General features: G+C 44.6%; 1 protein-coding gene across 1 annotated transcript; it reads right to left on the bottom strand.

Moving 5' to 3' along the window:
- Positions 1-327: 327 nt before the first annotated feature.
- mapk4 (mitogen-activated protein kinase 4) lies at positions 328-16,542 on the bottom strand. Its single transcript, XM_076270953.1, has 8 exons — positions 16,241-16,542; positions 13,654-13,707; positions 13,160-13,239; positions 11,832-12,397; positions 7,767-7,911; positions 6,894-7,055; positions 6,237-6,438; positions 328-2,918 (listed from the first exon to the last, which is right to left on the bottom strand). The coding sequence occupies exons 4-8, from the start codon at positions 12,378-12,380 to the stop codon at positions 1,850-1,852; spliced, it is 2,127 nt and encodes a 708-aa protein (XP_076127068.1). The 5' UTR covers positions 12,381-12,397; positions 13,160-13,239; positions 13,654-13,707; positions 16,241-16,542; the 3' UTR covers positions 328-1,849.
- Positions 16,543-18,079: the final 1,537 nt, after the last annotated feature.

Here is an 18,079-nt window from a genome sequence, read left to right as displayed (position 1 = left end):
AGAAACACCTTTGTAAAATATCCTCAGGAAGACCATAGTGAAGTCAAATGCTGAGTAGGCCAAAAGAAGGTTTTCTGTTTTTATCGCTTCTTTAAACAGTGTGTGTGTGTGTGTGTGTGTATGTGTTTGTTCATCCTCTTACACAAGAAACACAATCATTCTTACACAAATGATTTCAATAAGAATTTAGTATCAATGTTGTGAACACCAATTCAATAACAGACTGAATCAATTCTAAATTACGCCGCTTATCTTTATAATGCTGTTATTATGATCCAATACAAGAGGGGGATTAATGACCATACACAAAAGTACTGATGTCAGCGTTTATTGAACAAACACTTTCCAACAAAATATATCAGCAAAGTTTAATTTTTACTTGTCAGCAAAAGTAGAAACTGCACAGAGTAAAACGTCATGTGACGTCCACAAAAGATGTTACATCCAAAGGACAAAATATGGTAGAACTCGTAAGATTACATATCAGTACCAACAGCAAATATGTCACACGTCATGAAGAGTTGATCAGATCTAAAGCAATATTCCACGTACCATGCAAAAAATGAGAAGAAATTGTGCTGGAAGCACAGGAAAACACAAAGGCACATCAGTTTATTTCTGAAAAAAAAAACAATCCATCAAAGCAATCATGTTAGAATTACTATGATAATTATGATAATATTACTATAATTCATATTATTATATTATTGCTGAGTGGCATGGCAAATGAGCAATGACATGACTCAATTACTCTATTACAGAGTATTCTACCTTGGAGATCCATTGTACTGATCTGGCAGTGCTTGTAGACTGTGCTCTTCAGAAACCTGATGTAGTCCCATGTCATTTTCTCATTAGCTTGCATGGATTCAGAAATTATCTAGAAAGTTTAAAACTTATTTTCAGACTTAAAGAACCTTTAGTGTGATTAAACCAATTCATCTTCTGGATCATGTGACATGAGTTATGGTATGAGGGTGCATTATCAATGCATGTCTATGCAGATTGTTCTTGTACTGTTCATCTTTTGAGATGGCTGCAGCATTTCGGCATTTGGGTTTTTATTTGCAATAAAATACGCTGTGGCCTTCCAAGAAAGATTGTAAATATTGCTTCAGGGCTAGAGGTGAAAGCTCCAACAAAACACTCTTAAAATGGTATAACGGTAAAACCATATTATAGACCACTGTCAAACACTAACAAACATCAGATAAGGAATGTTTCAATATAGCAGGAACACAACTTCTAAAGTAAATATACAAATTTACACAGTATCAGTGTGGGAAGCTCAGCAATAATGTTAACAGTGTAACATTACAGTGATATTAACAGCATCAGATAGCCAAGCAGTTCTCTTGGTTTGAAATGAGTTTAAATGCTACAATCCTACTGTCCAGTAAATAAAGTTAAATGCATTCAGAATTTAGTGTTACCAATACCAGTTTTAATCCTCTTTTTGAGTAGTCAGAATACATTTGTCTACTCTCCATAAGATGTCATACTGCTTTGTTACTGTTTCTTAGAAATGATGTTTGGAGAAAAATCAGCTTTATACTGTATCTTGTGCATAACACAGAAGCACCTAAAGGCAACATGATCTTCCCTCTGTTAAAACTTGAAGTGAAACTTTGCAAATCATCATTCCTATCATGCACATTATCAGTCACATGCTGCTTACGTGCCACATACGTGCCTGGAAGGAACAGCGTGTGATCTGAAAACGCCTATCCTAGTTTTCTTGGACTGATTCAAGCAGTGTTGTTGCTTCATCGCAGTGGCATTTCTCAGCAATGAAGCCATCACTTACTGCAGACAGGAGACCAGACACATCACCAGCCTCAGAGTCATTTCACTGGGCCATGCTTGACCAGTGCTCTTTGCGCCCAGGCGAGGCCGGACGGTGGTCCGCCAGCCCTGGAACAACATTCATGTTGGGCCGTTTGGCTGCGGCCGGACCGGAGCCTCCCAGACCGTCGCTCTGGCCACACAGTTTGAGCGCGCGCGAGATGAACATGTCCAGATCGAACGGCGACTGGAGCTTCTCGGCGGGAGGGGGCGTCTGAGGAGGGGGCGTAGCACCTGTCCTCTGGGTCCTGTGGGGGTAGGCAAACGAGGGGCCTGCCGTGGGGGACGACGGAGAGGATGGCAGCAGTGAGGGGGGAGCGGAGGTGAAGCGACAAGGCCTGATCCTCCTGCTGCCGTCATCGTCCTCCTCCTCCTCCTCCTCCTCCTCCTCCTGCATGAACTCAGGGGTGGCGCGCAGCAGCATGGTGGCGGCACTGTGGCGTCCGAGGGCGCTCTGCGGCAGCAGCGTGGGGGAGAGGGGCAGCGGGGGTGAGCTGGGTGTGACGGGGGTCTCCTGAGGCGGGCTGGGCGAGTGCAGCCGAGACTGCGTGCTCTCCACCCAGCGCGAAATTTCCCGAAACAGGTCCCCCGGCTGCTCCTCCTCGGGGGCCAACGCTGACACCTCCTCCTCCTCCTCCTCCTCCTCCGCACTACTCCTCCTCCGGGGGCCGGGCCGCCCGTTGCGCCTCCAGTGCGACAGGTCCAGGATGAGCTTGGGCTCGGAGTAGTTCTGGGGCTTGCCCTCGCGCCACGCGATCTTGTCCAGGTACGACGGTGAGCCCACCTTGTAGTCGCACGAGCGGCCGCAGTCCAGCTCGCCGTAGACGCCCGCGCCGCCTCCGCAGACGCGCTCCAGGGAGGAGTGTGAGCCTTCCAGGAAGCGCTCGGCCGAGCTGCTGTGCGAGTACTTGCGCGGGTCCACCTGCGCCTCCCCAAGGAGCGTGCCTGAGCTGGCCCTGGGGTCCCGCTGCACCTCCTCCTCATCCGGGTCGCCCATCTCCGAGACGCTCTGCATGCAGTCACACCTCTCCTGCTGCGGCCAGCATGTGTCAGACGACAGGCTGGTGTCCGACCTGCAACAACAAGACTTCAGTATCAGAACTTTTAGCATCCGACATTCATATTTGCCTGTTCCTTTCTTTCTGTTTCTTAATTTCTTTGTTTCTTTCTCTCCCTCTTTTGTGATTACATTCCTTCTTTCTCTCATCCACTCTTTCTTCCTTCTAGTCCATGAGCCAGAGGCCTATTTTGGGCCGATCGGTGCCAACTGAGGGCACCAAACTTTATTGTTATTTTCTGATAGCAATATGTGTCTACTCTAGAACACAACAATGCATGATGGACATCTGGGACTGACAGCTGAAGCTTAGTAGAGCACTCAATATAGATTTAGTGTATGACAAAAAAAACCTGCTAAAATGTATGCCCAATGTATTATGCATGAGGAAGGTGGGGAATGTAAAAACCCATATTAGTTCACATCTTGAGGGTATATGCTTTCAGACAATATATTGTTTAGGTGGTTTAATTAGTTTTCCCTTCATGGTACAGCCCAAAATGTATCAGCCATATACTCTATTTACCAATACCCAATGTACTGTATTATGCATGGGCAGCATACTAATGAGGAGAGTGGGACATGTCTCATTTCATCACATCCTGAGGGTATAATCTTTCAGAAAATGTATGTTTGTCATTTTAATCCGTTTTCCCTTCATGGTACAGACAAAAATGTATTAGGTGTACTTTTTTCACCTAAAACCATAAAATCCCATTCATTTCAAAGGGAAATTGACTTAAGAGGCTCTAGAAATCTTCAGCTGTAAGTTTGGAAAGCCCATCACACATTTTTGTCATGTGGGGGCATAGACAAACAAAATAAAACAGGTTTGGTTTAGTGCCCTCTCGTGGCACCGACCTCTCAGCTGGCTCATGGACTATTCCTTTCTTTCTTTGAATTTTAAAAGTCAGCTCCTGAAGCTGTCATTAATTCACGCCAAAGAAATCTCTTAAAAGTTTCTGCCCTGTTTACCTCAGGCTCAGCAGTCTAATGAATAGCCATATGGCAAGAGGGACGACAACAAGGACACGACAATGATGTTGTCAGGGCATTAACCAAGAGATGTAATTAAGGGGAGAATTAATGTGGTGCTATATTTAACTGCCATGAAGTCTCAAAAAGTCTACTGAGAATGGTCTCCATTTCCAACCAACATCTCCCAATCTTACACTATATCACAGGAATAGATCTATGACGTTGCCATTATGAGTTGAGACTCATTTCTACATCCACCCCATCTCTATAAGATGACAGTTCTTATCAGAGACAGTTCATATTGTGGTTACTCAGTTCATCTCATTGGAAGTGGGCAAAAATAGAGAAAAAATACAGAAACAAACCTTACGTAAGTGTGGAGCCTCTCTTCAACCTAACTTTATCCTTGACAGGCCTATGCACCTGTTTGATATACTGTGAGATCTATATCTATATCTATATATATATATATATATATATATATATATATATATATGTGTGTATACACACATTAGGGCTGTCAAAATAACTGATTCATTTCGATTAATTAATTTGAGAAAAAATAACTGATTAAAAAAATGAGTGCAGATTAATCGATTCCGTATGACCCCGAGCAGTTCTAGTCAGTAAAAATTAGACTTTAAAATGAAGGAGAGAATAAAATGTGCTGCCTGGATCATTGATTGGAACATTTACTTTTAAAAAATGGCCTGATGGTGTTGATAAAAAATAAAGTGTTGAAAATAAAGTCCTCTGCAATGTCTGCAGCAAGGAATTTGCATATCACCGGAGTTCATCAACTCTATAGTCGCACATCAATGCAAAGAAATAAGTGTTGACATATTAGCATATTAGCATATTAGGTCATATCATAGATTATTATGCCAATTATTTGAACAGTGAAAATAATAATAAAAGAGTTTTTTAACTTTAATGTCACTAATGCTGATTATTCAATGATTCATTTGAATTTAAATATTTAAAATACTTTCACAGCAAAAATTATATATGCGATTAATTTAGATTAATTAATCACAGAGTATGTAATTAATTAGATTAATTTATTTAATCGATTGACAGCCCTAATATATATATATATATATATACAGTATATAGGAGTGTTGAGAGATCAGAGCATTCTGTCTAAAATGTTCTGCCTGTTATAGTTCCATGAAGAGTAAGGTTTCCCACCTCTCTCCCTCACACTGCTGAGCCTGGGTACTGAGCCTTCTACAAGTGTCTCACTGTGAGCTAAAAATAAAAGACCATTTTAGTCGTGAAGCAGCCGTTATTTCAAACTATCTGAGAGTGTGCACACAGAGAGACGTGTTCACAACCCGTCACCAGTTTATCTGTTCTTTTCCACAGATTCTTTTCTCAGAGTATTTATGCGTGCAGCTATCCAATGCAGAGCAACACCTTCGGAGATGGAACCGCCAAAGCGAACGCTCTCCTCCTTATTCTGTGTATAGATGTGCTCATCAGTTAGCCTAGAAATCTAGACACACCCTAGGGCAGCAAATGTAATTTGCAGTCAGGGTAGTCTAGCAACTCTCCGTTGGCTTATTCCAAAAATAATTCCGTGGAAATGCATGGATTCCAGTTGCTGCTACTGGAAGCAACTGGAATCCATTCATTTCCACAGAATTATTTTTGGAATCTGATCCCTTATCATACCTGTTCATTCGTAGTCGTCGCTCAACTTATCGTGACTAAATTCAAGATGGCGGCGGTGAACGGTAAACTTCCTGAAGGTACTGTCTGTATAAATCGTCTACGGAAGTCTACCAATGAAGTGTGGAGCTACTTTGAGCCTCGTAAATGGTGTAAAACAGTGATTTATTTGCATGGCTAGGCTAACTTGTTGGTAGCATCGGCTAACTAGCGCCAGATTTCGGAGTGCAGGGGAGATGAGCTATGAGACAAAAGTTTACACTCGGTATCATGTTTCAACACACTTTAGGTCAATATCACACCGAACTTTTCCTTTAATTGGCAAAAGTTCGATCAACTAGCCAACTAGCTCCGCTGGTGGGAAAATGCATGGGACTAAGTTGCACTGCTATCCTATTGCGTGCAGAGGAAATTTGAAAGACAACGGTTTATCCCGCCCCTCGGATTGCGCAGCGCCAATGGTAAGTTCCCAGACCCTACATCTTGATGTGGGTATGGCTCGTCAGGCTACTCATCAGTGATATCTTTGAACCAAAACATTGCACTAATGAGTGAGGTCAAAGCTGAGAGGAAATATCACAGGGTAACCTGAATCGTACCCATGACGGCACTACCTCCAGGATATCAGAACACATTATGCAACGTGCATATGAAACTCTAGCACTTGACTTGACTCAGCTACCTGTGCCAGTGTAGGGATGTGTCAGGGCTGTGCTCGGTGACCATCTTGTCGTCCAGCTCGTCCTCAATGCGGAAGGGCTGCAGGGATGTGGGCTCGTCCTGCGGACACGAGTACTGCTGCAGGTAGGGCTGAGCCAGGGCCGCCTCGGCCGTGAGCCTGTCCATCGGGTTGAAGGTCAGGATGCGCTCTAGGAAGCAGATGGCTATACAGGGAGGTACGTGCGTAGAAAAGGAAAGACAATCCTTTATCATGGACAGGACATTTGAAGATGGCATGGTAGTTTTTCAAAAAGCACAGATCATAGTAAAATCAGAAACAGAATAAAATCAAAAGCAGTAAATCAAATCAAATCAGAGCTAAGGAAAGCAGGAGAAAGGAGAGGCATTCTTTGCTTGCTCTTGGATGCTTTCTCTATTACAACTAAAATTGAGTTGCCTTCACAATTGGATTGATTATCATGGCACTAAAACTAACAAAGCGCTTAGCTCATCTCGTTGCGTAAGCTGCATACTGATTCTTCAAAAGCAGCGGGCAGTGTAGCAAAAAAAACGCAGAGGCAGAGAGAGAGAGAGAGAGAGAGAGGGAGAGAGAGAGAGAGAGAAAGGGGGGGGGGGGGGGGAGATATTTTTAGCCGCTGGCAGTAGCATCCACCCTCACCCTCTGTGTCCACCTCCGGCAGCAGCTCCCGCAGTGACCTCCTGACCTTCCAGCCACGGCTGACGCAAGAGGGCATGACCTGCAGCAGCTCCTGCCGGTCCTCATCGTGCACCACCGGCACCGTATCCAGGATCAGCTGCATCTGCTCCAGCTCGTGGGCCCCTGGGGACCCCAATGTAGACCAAGATATACATACAAACACACACACACATGCGCACACACACACACGCACACGCACACATGCACACACACACAAAAAAACATGCGCACACACACACACACATACACACATGCACACATATGCACACACACACACACACACAAAACATGCGCACACATAAACATATACACCCACACACGCACACACACACAAAAAAAACATGCGCACGCACGCACACACACACACACACACACACACACACACACACACACACACAAAACACAAAACACCCCGTAAGACATAAGTGCATGGTAGAAACATGAACATGATATGAGCAAGATGGGGTAAATTGTTCTGTTCTACCATTTATGTGGACGTGTTGTCTATTTATACAGCCATAAGTACAGAGGGGCTGGCTGTGTATGGCTGGTGTACCAGTAGTATATAGTCAAGAGGATGAAGTGTTCTCTGTTTTTTATCAGCTCATTGTTATGTGGCATGCTCCACATGAACACAAGCTTTCATTTTTAAAAATACACGTGTCACACAATAACCCTATATGGTCTGCCACAGCCCACTCATCGACTTTATCACCCTCACAAATCTACAGAGAGTCATGGAGCTGTGACCTGGAGCACAGTCTGAATCATATTATCCAAACCGCCACATATATCGCATCCTGCATCTCTCCACAGGCAACGAAGGCTTTGTACCTGCAAAGAGCATACGGCCGCTGAGCATCTCAGCCAGGATGCAGCCAGCCGCCCACATGTCTATGGCCTTGGTGTAGTTGTTCGGGGAGAGCAGCAAGCGAGGAGAGCGATACCACTTTGTCACCATGCCCTCTGACAGGTACCCCTGAGGTGAAACGAGGGGGCGAGAGAGAGATAGAGAGACAGAGAGGGAGAGAGAGAGAGATATAGTTAAAGGAAGAATAAAGAAACAGGAGATGAAGGCATGAGTGATGATCAAATGATTATCTCGACAGGAAATATTCTAATGCTGCTTGTCATACTGCGGAGAAAAAGGGGGTGATATTTTTGGACCACAACGCCCTACTACAAAGGGAGAAGTGCCACCTAATGAGTGACAGAACCAAGCTTCAAGAAAAGTCAAAGAAACACTTGCTCTCTTTCTCTCCCTCCCTTTCTCCCTTTCTCCCTAGTCACCATTTCCGAGACACTTCCAAAAAGCACCGATGCCGACTGGTGGCATCTGCACTTATCAGATGTGAGACAAGCAAGAGAAAAGGACACATCCTTGTGCCTTGACAGCCGCTAGCCTCTCAGGTTGAGCCTGCCTGTGCGCCGCCGCGCGGGGTGTGCATTAGCCTGCCCTCCTAATCCTCCGCGGCTTTGCTTGACAATAACCTGACGGAGTGCCACTCAATGTTTCATGAGGGAGACAGCCGAGTGACCCCATCACCCACACACCTCCTGCCCGCACCCCCCCTCCCCCTGAAAGCCAACCTCTGTCTGTATCCCTTCATCTCTGTCCTTCACTATACCTTCTTTCCCTCCACCTCTCCCTCCCTCCTCCTCTTCCCCCCCTTTCTCACCTCCCACACACAGCAAGTCCAGGTGATGAATTATTTGTGGGCTCTGGCTGGGCAGACTCAGCAGGGAGGAACGGGGAGTTGAGCTGGCACAAATATGCGCCACATGCTGCGATGCCGCTTCCTGTGGCAGGCGGCTGCTTATTGTCTCTCCACACTTTGTTTCCAAGTGATATATCAAAGTTGTATCATGCCAATGTACACACAACATACACAACAGTGCAAAAAAAGTATCAAAATGCAACTAAATTAGAAGGGCATTAAAATGGTCTTATAACGTTCAACAGTTTAAATGTATTATCTCCATAAACATAAACGGTATAGACACACCTTTGAATGGCATTAGAGCGTTTATCACAGCTTGTTAATACAACAGCGCTACAACAAAAGCTATGTTTTCATCAGTGTTCGCTGGGATGTGTGGCACAAAAAACACTTTGTTTACCCAAGACACTCTCGCTCACTGCAGCGCTGCACCCACCCGCTGTTTGTTTGAAGAGGCAACACTACCGTAGGGGCGACAGGAGGCTTGTCAGGGAGGCCATTGATCTCTGTGACACGTGCTCAGCTTGCTGTTCCAGAGTAGAGGCTGGATCCAGGTTACTGCCGAGCGACTATCCCATTAACCATCTCTCCATCTCTCTCTCTCTCTCTCTCTCTCACTTCCTCTTTCTCTGTTCTCTGTCCATCACAGGCTGCCAAGTGACTATCACACAGGCTCTTTCTCTCTGTCTCTCTCTCTCTCTCTCTCCACACTGGGTCTCAACTGGTGCAGGGCCTCCATGTCCACTCCTGTAAAACTGTGAGCACTATGGACTCTTAATGACTAGCAGAAGTGCTGGTGCCTCTGCTGCCTGCTCCAGAGCTGGGGAGGAATGCATAAAGAGCACTGACTTTTTGGAGCTGTTCCAGCTCTGCAATATGAAACACAGCTGCTAAAGCACAATCCACGAAAGACTCACTGTGGCCAAAACGGCAGGGCAGCATCGAGGGCTTCTTTTTTGGAGAAATGTCGGTGGTGTGTGTGTGGCAGCGTGGATATCAGCGTGGTTGTACCAACGCGGGCCATTCAGACACTGGCGGCTTTGTCACAATGTGTCAAAGCTTTTCTTTTGCCTCCATAACACATCCAAATTGTGTATAATGGCTGTTTTGTCTGACCTCGGTATCTGTTGCACAGCGTGGCCCATTGTGGCCCCTGGGGCTGCACGCTGACCGGTCTGTTCTTCCCTTCCTTCTTCTCCTCCTCCTCCTCGTCCTCCTCGTCCTCCTCCTCTGCGGCTGCCAGCTCCCACCATGCCCAACCCCAGTCCATGTCCAAACCTTCCCCTCCGCGTGCAGCTCCGCTCCTGCTCATCCTGTCCCCGTGCACAAAGCCCCCCATTCACACAGGGCCTTCTCTGCTCTGATAGAGTTACACAGAGGGCTCCCCGGCAATAATAAACCTGCACAATGAGCCAGAAAATTGGCACATTAATCTTTCAGGCCGTAATCCTCTTCAGACAGCGGGAGTGATTCAATTTGATTATTGTGTAACATTATATGACAATGTTTGATGAGGTTATTAAAGTATTAATTCACGGAAATTGTGTTCTAAACCGTTGTTGTTTCCACGGCACTGATGTAACACTGATGTTAATTTACTCTAAATTATGCTTACTAATATACTTGTTACCTCCAGGGCCAGCCCAAGTTTTTAGCTGCTAGCACTAGAGCTATCAGGGTGAAAACATCACAAAGAAAATATTAGGGGCGAACAGTAGAGCTAAGAACATGCTTTATGGCATAGTTCAGAGATTAAAAATCTATTTGAGGAAATAAAACCAAATGTGGGAATTATGCTCACCAGAGCCCTCTGAAAGTAGGCCTAATACAGAATTCAGAATGCTAAAATGCAGGACATTGAACTGTTGAGTCCACAGTCTGGTCTTCAAACAGAGACTCAGTCTTACCAACAGCATCTACCCCTTCTTAGACACACACTTATGTGCAAACCTATAAACTCAGGGGAGAGACATAAAAGGCTTAATCCCATATGGACCCCCCCCCCCCCCCCCCCCCCCAGCATCCCATCCATAGATCACTTCGCTGTAAGCTTGCATACGACTAATGGCTCTCTGGTTTTATTGCTTATTGCAGTGCCATGGCAGGGTCCATTACATCTGGGTAGCGAAGATTTATCCTCTTGCCATGAGGATGTCTGCATGAGGCCTAATGAGAAAGAATGTTAATTTGGCCTAGTGATTAAAGTTACAGTTTGCATATTGTGCTGTTCAAAAAAACAAAAAAACAAGAGTGCATCTAGGTGTACAATAATAATATATATCTTAAGGAACGGTTAAGTGAGCAGGTTCTCCGATAGCCCTGTGTGTTTTGTGTTTCATGAGTCAATGTTCCTTGAAAGCAACTGTTTTCCACAGCCTGACCGAGGCAAAGCTGTATAACAACAGAGAAAGGGCAGCAGGAGAAACTGAATTCTCCTCATAAAAAGATACATTCTACCCTCAGTTCTCCTACACATCCATTAATCAATATTTCCTGCAGCTGATGCTATCAAAATGGTAACCGCACAGCATTTGTAATATGAACAGTGGATCTTCATCAGGTTAACCTGTTATGCAACAATCTCGTCATTATGACAACTCATCTTCTACTTCTGGAGAGGAGGCTTTGTTTAAACGCGCAAAGAGATAAGATGACATAAGGCATCTTCAATCTGATCAAAATAATCTGATCCCTTTCATCTTGATGTGTCATCATCCCTGTCAGCTAAGTAAGTCCCTTCACAGCAAAGTGTTGGTAAAATATAAATGGCCAAGACTTCTACTGACTGTGTCATGGATATGCCATTGGGGATCAGTTTTAGTATGCACTGCTCATTTTCCCTGTGCCACAGGGCCGAGTGAGTTTAAAGCTGCCGTTAAACAAACCCACAGCTTTCCTCCTCCTCTTTGCCTTTTCCCGCAGCACACTGCACCACAAAGTAACATAATTCATTCCCAGACCCCGGTCAATTCCGAGTAATGAAACTGCCACCGCCACGGCTGCTGCTCTGTATTCACTAGCCAGCCTCAGGCAGACAGCAGAGAGCGAGTGGACACACACACACACACACACACACACACACACACACACACACACACACACACACACCTCACAGAGTGACAGCCTCACTCAGATGCGATCAGACTCCTGTCGCCTTGTCTGGTCGGCGTCCACCAACCTTGTGCGAGTAGTGCGGGTCCACGATGCGCGCCAGGCCGAAGTCGCCGATCTTCAGCAGCAGCTGCTCGGTGTTGAGGAAGATGTTGGCGGGCTTGAGGTCGCGGTGCAGCACGTTGGCTGAGTGGATGAACTTGAGGCCACGCAGGAGCTGGTAGAAGAGCAGGGTGGCGTGGCCGGCGGACAGCGGGCCCTGCTCCAGCAGGCACGCCAGGTCCGTCTCCATGCACTCCTGGAGGATGTACATTGCCGAGAGCTGGGCCAGGTCAGCGGCGGGCAGCAGCGGCTGGCCGTAGGGCCCCAGCACCTCGTGCACGCGCACCACGTTCTCGTGCTGGAGCCGACGCGTGATCTTGACCTCGCGGAGCGCGTGCTTGATGCTGACCGCGTCATGCATCACCAGCTTCTTGACGGCCACCCGCTGGCCTGTGCGCCGGTCGATGGCCGACAGGACCAGGCCCGAGGCACCCGTGCCCAGGGGCCGCACGTCCTGGAAGTGGCCCCCGAGGTCAAAGCCGTAGCGGAAGGGCGAGGATGTCTGCCTGGCCATGGCTCAGAGGGCAGCCTCTGGAGAGGATAAAGAGGGAGAGGGAGGGTTTTAACAGGTAAAGTTCCACCCAATCAAATCTCAACACAAACAACTTGAATAGCAAACAACTAGACTCAATCTAGACTAGAGTCAGTGGAAACTGGACTGGACTCCAATAAAACAATAAGACTTCAAGTTGTCATTAACAACACAAAAATAAAAGAAATAAACAGAGAACCTAATCTAGATATCATCATGTCAACTCTCTACTGTCTACATGATCAGAACTGGCCTGAACACAACCCATTCAAAGTTGTTGCTGAACAGATAAACCCCCTAAGATGCAGCTTCTTCCATCTACCTCCGATATCAGCCAGGGACGAGAATTAGCGTGAGAGACAACTCAACACTCTGGTGCAGGGCAAGAGTTTCCATAGCAACATCCCGCAGACAGCGCCTGCTACATACACTGGTACAGTAGCCCTTTCCCCTTGCACAGGATTGTAGGCTTCGCTCTCTCAGCTGTTCGCCTACAAGAGCAATCCTGCCTCTAATCTATCCAAGGCTAAATTGAGTTACATTCCCAGAAAATCAAAGCCATCTTCCTGCTTGGCCTCCCTGTGTGCTGCCCCTCTCCCTCTCCCTCTCTCTCTCTCTCTCTCTGTGAATGAATCCCTGAGTCCTTCTTGCGTGCACAGAACTCTCACAGACGGTTTTGGCCTGATCAGATCTGCTTTTAGTGGCAGTGAGTTAATAAATCCAAGTGTAATCCGTCCGTAATCTAAGAGGCCGCCTCTTGCCTTCTCTGGTTGCAGGCTGTTCCTTAACCTCCACTAGCCAACAGGGCCTGCTCAGGACTGGCATCGTTGTGCATTGCCTGCTGGGTAGAAACAAAAAGGGACAACAAAGGGCAAAGTAAGTGAGACTGAGGACACCTAACTTGACACAAAGGGGACAAAATAATGAGTGGAGTAAATTTATCTCAGTAACTTCTGTGTGTGTGTGTGTGTGACGGTGAATGTGTGTGTGACAGTGTATGTGTGTGTGTGTTTATTTTCAAAGCCTAATGACTCTAGATCTACTCAGAAACTTACATTTAAATCACACTCTTGTCACAATTGAATTTTCATGTGTTTCATGTGTTTAGTTAGTTAGTTAGTTATTAAATGTGTTGCATATGCCTCTGTTCTGACAAGAACAACATGTTAAGCCAAGTCAGCCTTCGCAGCAAATCCATAGGACATGAATTAGTGAGCAAGAGTAAACAACAAATATTCAAGGTAAAGACACTCACATACTCAGTGCATGTAATCCATTGTCGAGACAGTACCAGGTAACTTGCATTCTCCTGCAGGCAGAAAAGTTTTTCATGACAGACCGAAGAAAAAAACCTCGAAAATAATCATAGCACCATGTAAAACATTAATCAAATATGTTGATTAAATCCACAAACACAAACACTCACAAAAAGAAGGGATGATGAAGAGCCCATCTTACATCCAAATAACACTCTGACATTAACAAATGTAACCCCCTTTCAGCCCTGATGACTTAAATAATTCAAATCTTTACACAAAACCTCCACTTTGTGAAAAAAGGTTTCTCACGACTTCATTGCTAACTGAAGGCAGGGAGTTCCAAAAGAGTCCTTCATCAAAAGGTTTCTGGAACCTAGAGATTCTATTTCCTAAGAATTCAGTCTTATTTCCCCATCTTGCCAGGAATATGATGCATGGCCAAGAGAAAAGCGCTTGCAATACATAAGCACATTCTCATTGACCTTTTTAACTAAGGGATGCTGCACAGAATGGTAAGGAAGATGGAAGGAGCGGCTCGCCGCAGCCTATTGCTCAACTTTATAAATAATGTATACTAGTATGGCGCTCAGTGTATCAGCTCCGCGGAAATTTTGCATTGCCGTTTCACAGGAAGGGAATAATCAAATGTCACAACACTATTTGAATACACGATAGCTTTCTTTTGGTCTTGTAAAATAGCTTCACGGAACCTGATCCTATCAGGTTAATTAATAAAACATAGCCTATAAATACATTTAAGCTTATCATATTTTCTAAAATAAAACGCACGCAGTGGCCACTTGTTAACTGTCCGACTGATGGTGTATTGTGAAATTTAATAAATAACTCATTTACCCCCAAAACAATGACCATCCGTCAGCTGGTTATTAAACAATAGTGCTGCATTTGCCTTTGTGTGTGGCAACATGAGACGCCCGAATAATAACTGAACAATCGCACTGAAACCCGTGTGGGACCGAAATTAACTTTCATCCTCGAATAATGAACTGAAATAAGTAGAAAGGCTGAAATAAACAACCCCGCATGAAATATTCCTTCTGCATCACGACATGCTTTCACAACAGGCTATCTTTTATCTTCCGGCCCATCCATTGAGAAAACTACAAAGAGGCAGAGACGGCGATACAGTTCTTACCGTAACATGGTTAGACATTAAACAAAAAAAAAACCTTTTTTCACATCACTATACGGGACTGCGCGATCCACACTTATCACCGAAGTGGACATGCAGGAAAGAGTTGTCTCATTTTCCAGGGCTTCGCGATGTAAAAGACATGGTGCACTGATGTGATTTGTAAGATACAGTAGCCTATCTGCCGACTGCGCGGAGATGTTTTCATTCCAGGAAGGTATCAGTCTTTCTGATGTAACCCTTGATAATCTGGAGAAAGGGGGAAAGACTATTAACGAGAGCGCCAAGCATGAGGTGTTCCTGCGCGTTACAGCTTTCCTTTTCTTCTGGTTTGAGCATAAACCTTTATTACAAACTCCTCGGCGCCCCCCGCAATGACGTCACTCAAGTAGCTGTCAATCAATAGGCTACATCTGGACACCTGCTATCAAAAACAGTTCACTAAAGAACCTGGAAATGTATGATTCAAGAATAGCATCTGTTATGCAATCAATTTCTTGAGTAGCCTAACGTTTTTTTTTTTTCTCGGACTATTTTTGTATGTTTGTTTGTTTCCTTTGTCTGTTTGTTTGTTTTTTGGTTGTGTGACATGGTGGATTAATTAATAAGATATTAAAAATATTTTTTGAAGTCTCTCCCTTTATCTGACTCACTCTCTCTCACACACACACTCACTCACACACACACACACACACACACACACACACACACACACAGTTCCCATGGAAGTCATGCGACAGATTATGTGATTGCAAAATGAGAGCTGCTGGGTGAGCAGTCTCTCTCTACTGTGGGGATTACCACCTCATAGCCTACTGTAGGTGAGGTGCATGGAGGAGGGGCCTTCTTAATTCCACAGAAAAGCCAGACAGCGCAGCCGTAACCTCTCTCACCTCTCCCCCAACCAGGCTTTTGCATAAGTGACTGAGAGGGAAGAAACAGCTGTTTCACGTCACATGTTCGATTTGTCATTTGTCCCATATTATACCTGAAGCTATGACTATAAATGTCGGAATGTCATGGTAGTGATACTGTGAAATACAGTGATGATTTATGGTCTGACCAGTGTGACGGGAAATAACTAAATACTCTTTAGTTCACACAACATGAATCAAGAAGCTTTGTGGTGCTCAAGCTCTTTCATGCATACCCTAGCTCATACTGTATGATTGAAGATGATCCCACCTACACACACACACACACACACACACACACACACACACACACACACACACACACACACACACACACACACACACACACACACACCCCACCCCCCACACACACCTCTCCATATTCCATATGCAAACATGGCCTGGGATGGGCAGGTGGGGAGGAGCAGATGAGAGAAAAGTTGCAGAATGGAGATAAAAATCATTATAGTACAGGAGCCAAAAATGCTGGCTGCAGCATCTGCAGTATAGCAGTACCAGCAGGCATGCAGGGCACTGGCAGGCAGGCAGGCAAGGCAGGCCGGCAGGCAGGCAAGGCAGGCTTGCTGAGACGAGGCGGTGCAGAAGTCCTTGGATCCCCTCCGAGAGGGGAAGGATGTTTGGCTGCCCTCACGCTGTCTCTCTCATCATCCTCAGGGGTCAGGTTTCTGCACGGACGAGTCGGCGTAAGAAAAGGGGGAAATGAATAAATGAGGAGACCGGTCTAAAGTGTCTTCACTGGAGCCACCTGACTCAGCAATCTCAGTGACCTCAATGGAGGAGGGGAAATAGTCTCAATCTGTAAGGGAGAGAGAGAGAGAGAACATATAGCAGATAGATGGATAGAGATAGATACAGGCTGGCACGAAGACAAAGACAGACAGACAGACAGATAGCTTGATAGACAGACAGATGGAGAAATAGATACATAGATAGATAGATAGATAGATAGATAGATAGATAGTAGATAGATAATATTGTGTGTGTGTGTGTGTGTGTGTGAGTAATGCAGCAGTTAGCAAAATGTATTGCTCTTGTGGGGAAGAATATATTACCTTTTAAAATTGAATGTCAATATGAAATAAAATTGTTTTTATTAATAAACTCTTTATGTATGGCCATTTATTATTAACCATATTTTAGAAATGAAAAAAGAAATGGCAGCACATTGGGCACTTGAGGAGATCTCCAGTGCAAAAAAGAAGAGCATGGTTTAAAATGAATTCAGTGAATAAGTTATTTTTAAATAGGTAGAAACACAATTTGTAGCCACTGGCCTATATTGGTAGACGATGAAAGTATTATGGAGAATGGGGCGCTCTGCCATTGCACATTTGCTGGTCATTGTCACTTGACATTAACTCTGATGAGTGAGGATTTTTCCGCCAAGCGCTCAAGTTGTCAAATGAGCAATGCGCTCACACAGGTGTGTCAATGAAAAAAATAGATGCCACTGACCAAGAAAAACCTGGTCTAAAGTGGAGGGCGCATGTATAGGACAGCTATTTTGAAGGCGCCCTGTCACAAACTGGAAAATGATATGCTAAATGGTTACATAACTCACAGAAAAATGGACTGTAGAGGTGAGATAATCTTAGTTAAGTGAAGAAACCTGGTTACAGGGAAAACACTGACTTGACTTGCATAATAATCCCCTGTTGAGCCATCACTTTCTGTATGCGAATCGTCTATCTTATGTGATCATGCTAAACAATATTCAAACCACAACAATTGCACCCTAGACTAAGCTATGACACTTTTTATTTCAACTAGATAGGCTTTAGGCTTCTCTGAGTGCATTACATGATCACATGGAACCATGGTAATATAGCTACACAAAGGCATACCCAGAAAGCACATGCACATGCAGATGTTTACATACACAACCAATTTTTTGAATATTTTCCACTTTTGCCACTCTTCTACCAATGCATAGATTTATGTTAATATGATTATAGTTATGGTTGTACTTTGTTAAACCCTCAATAGCTTAAGATAGAATGGCACATGGAAAGGAGAAACACAGTATTATTAGACATTATTGTTTAAAATAAAACATATAAACATATCACCCCGTGTTCATGAATTTGTACATATGATACAAAGATTTCATTAAGCACATAGGGGCTATAGTTTGCCACCAAAGCGTTGTGGGAGAAATTTTGGATTACTAAACAAATCTTATTACATAGGTGATTAATAATACATTTTCATACATTATGTGTATGCTTTTCTATACATTTAATACTGTGCATCAACTTTGCTTTGTCTGTCATTTGCTCTCTCCATGTCATGACTTTCTAATAAAGGTCATGCGACCCTTTTGTCACGAGTTAA

Source organism: Alosa pseudoharengus, unplaced genomic scaffold (assembly GCF_046254945.1).
Source record: "Alosa pseudoharengus isolate Yale_2024_CS ecotype anadromous, Long Island Sound unplaced genomic scaffold, YU_APseudo_1.1 YU_APseudo_1.1_scf_6, whole genome shotgun sequence".
Lineage (NCBI taxonomy): Eukaryota > Metazoa > Chordata > Actinopteri > Clupeiformes > Clupeidae > Alosa > Alosa pseudoharengus.
Note: the sequence above shows the minus strand (reverse complement) of the source record. Positions and strands in the feature narration are given on the sequence as shown.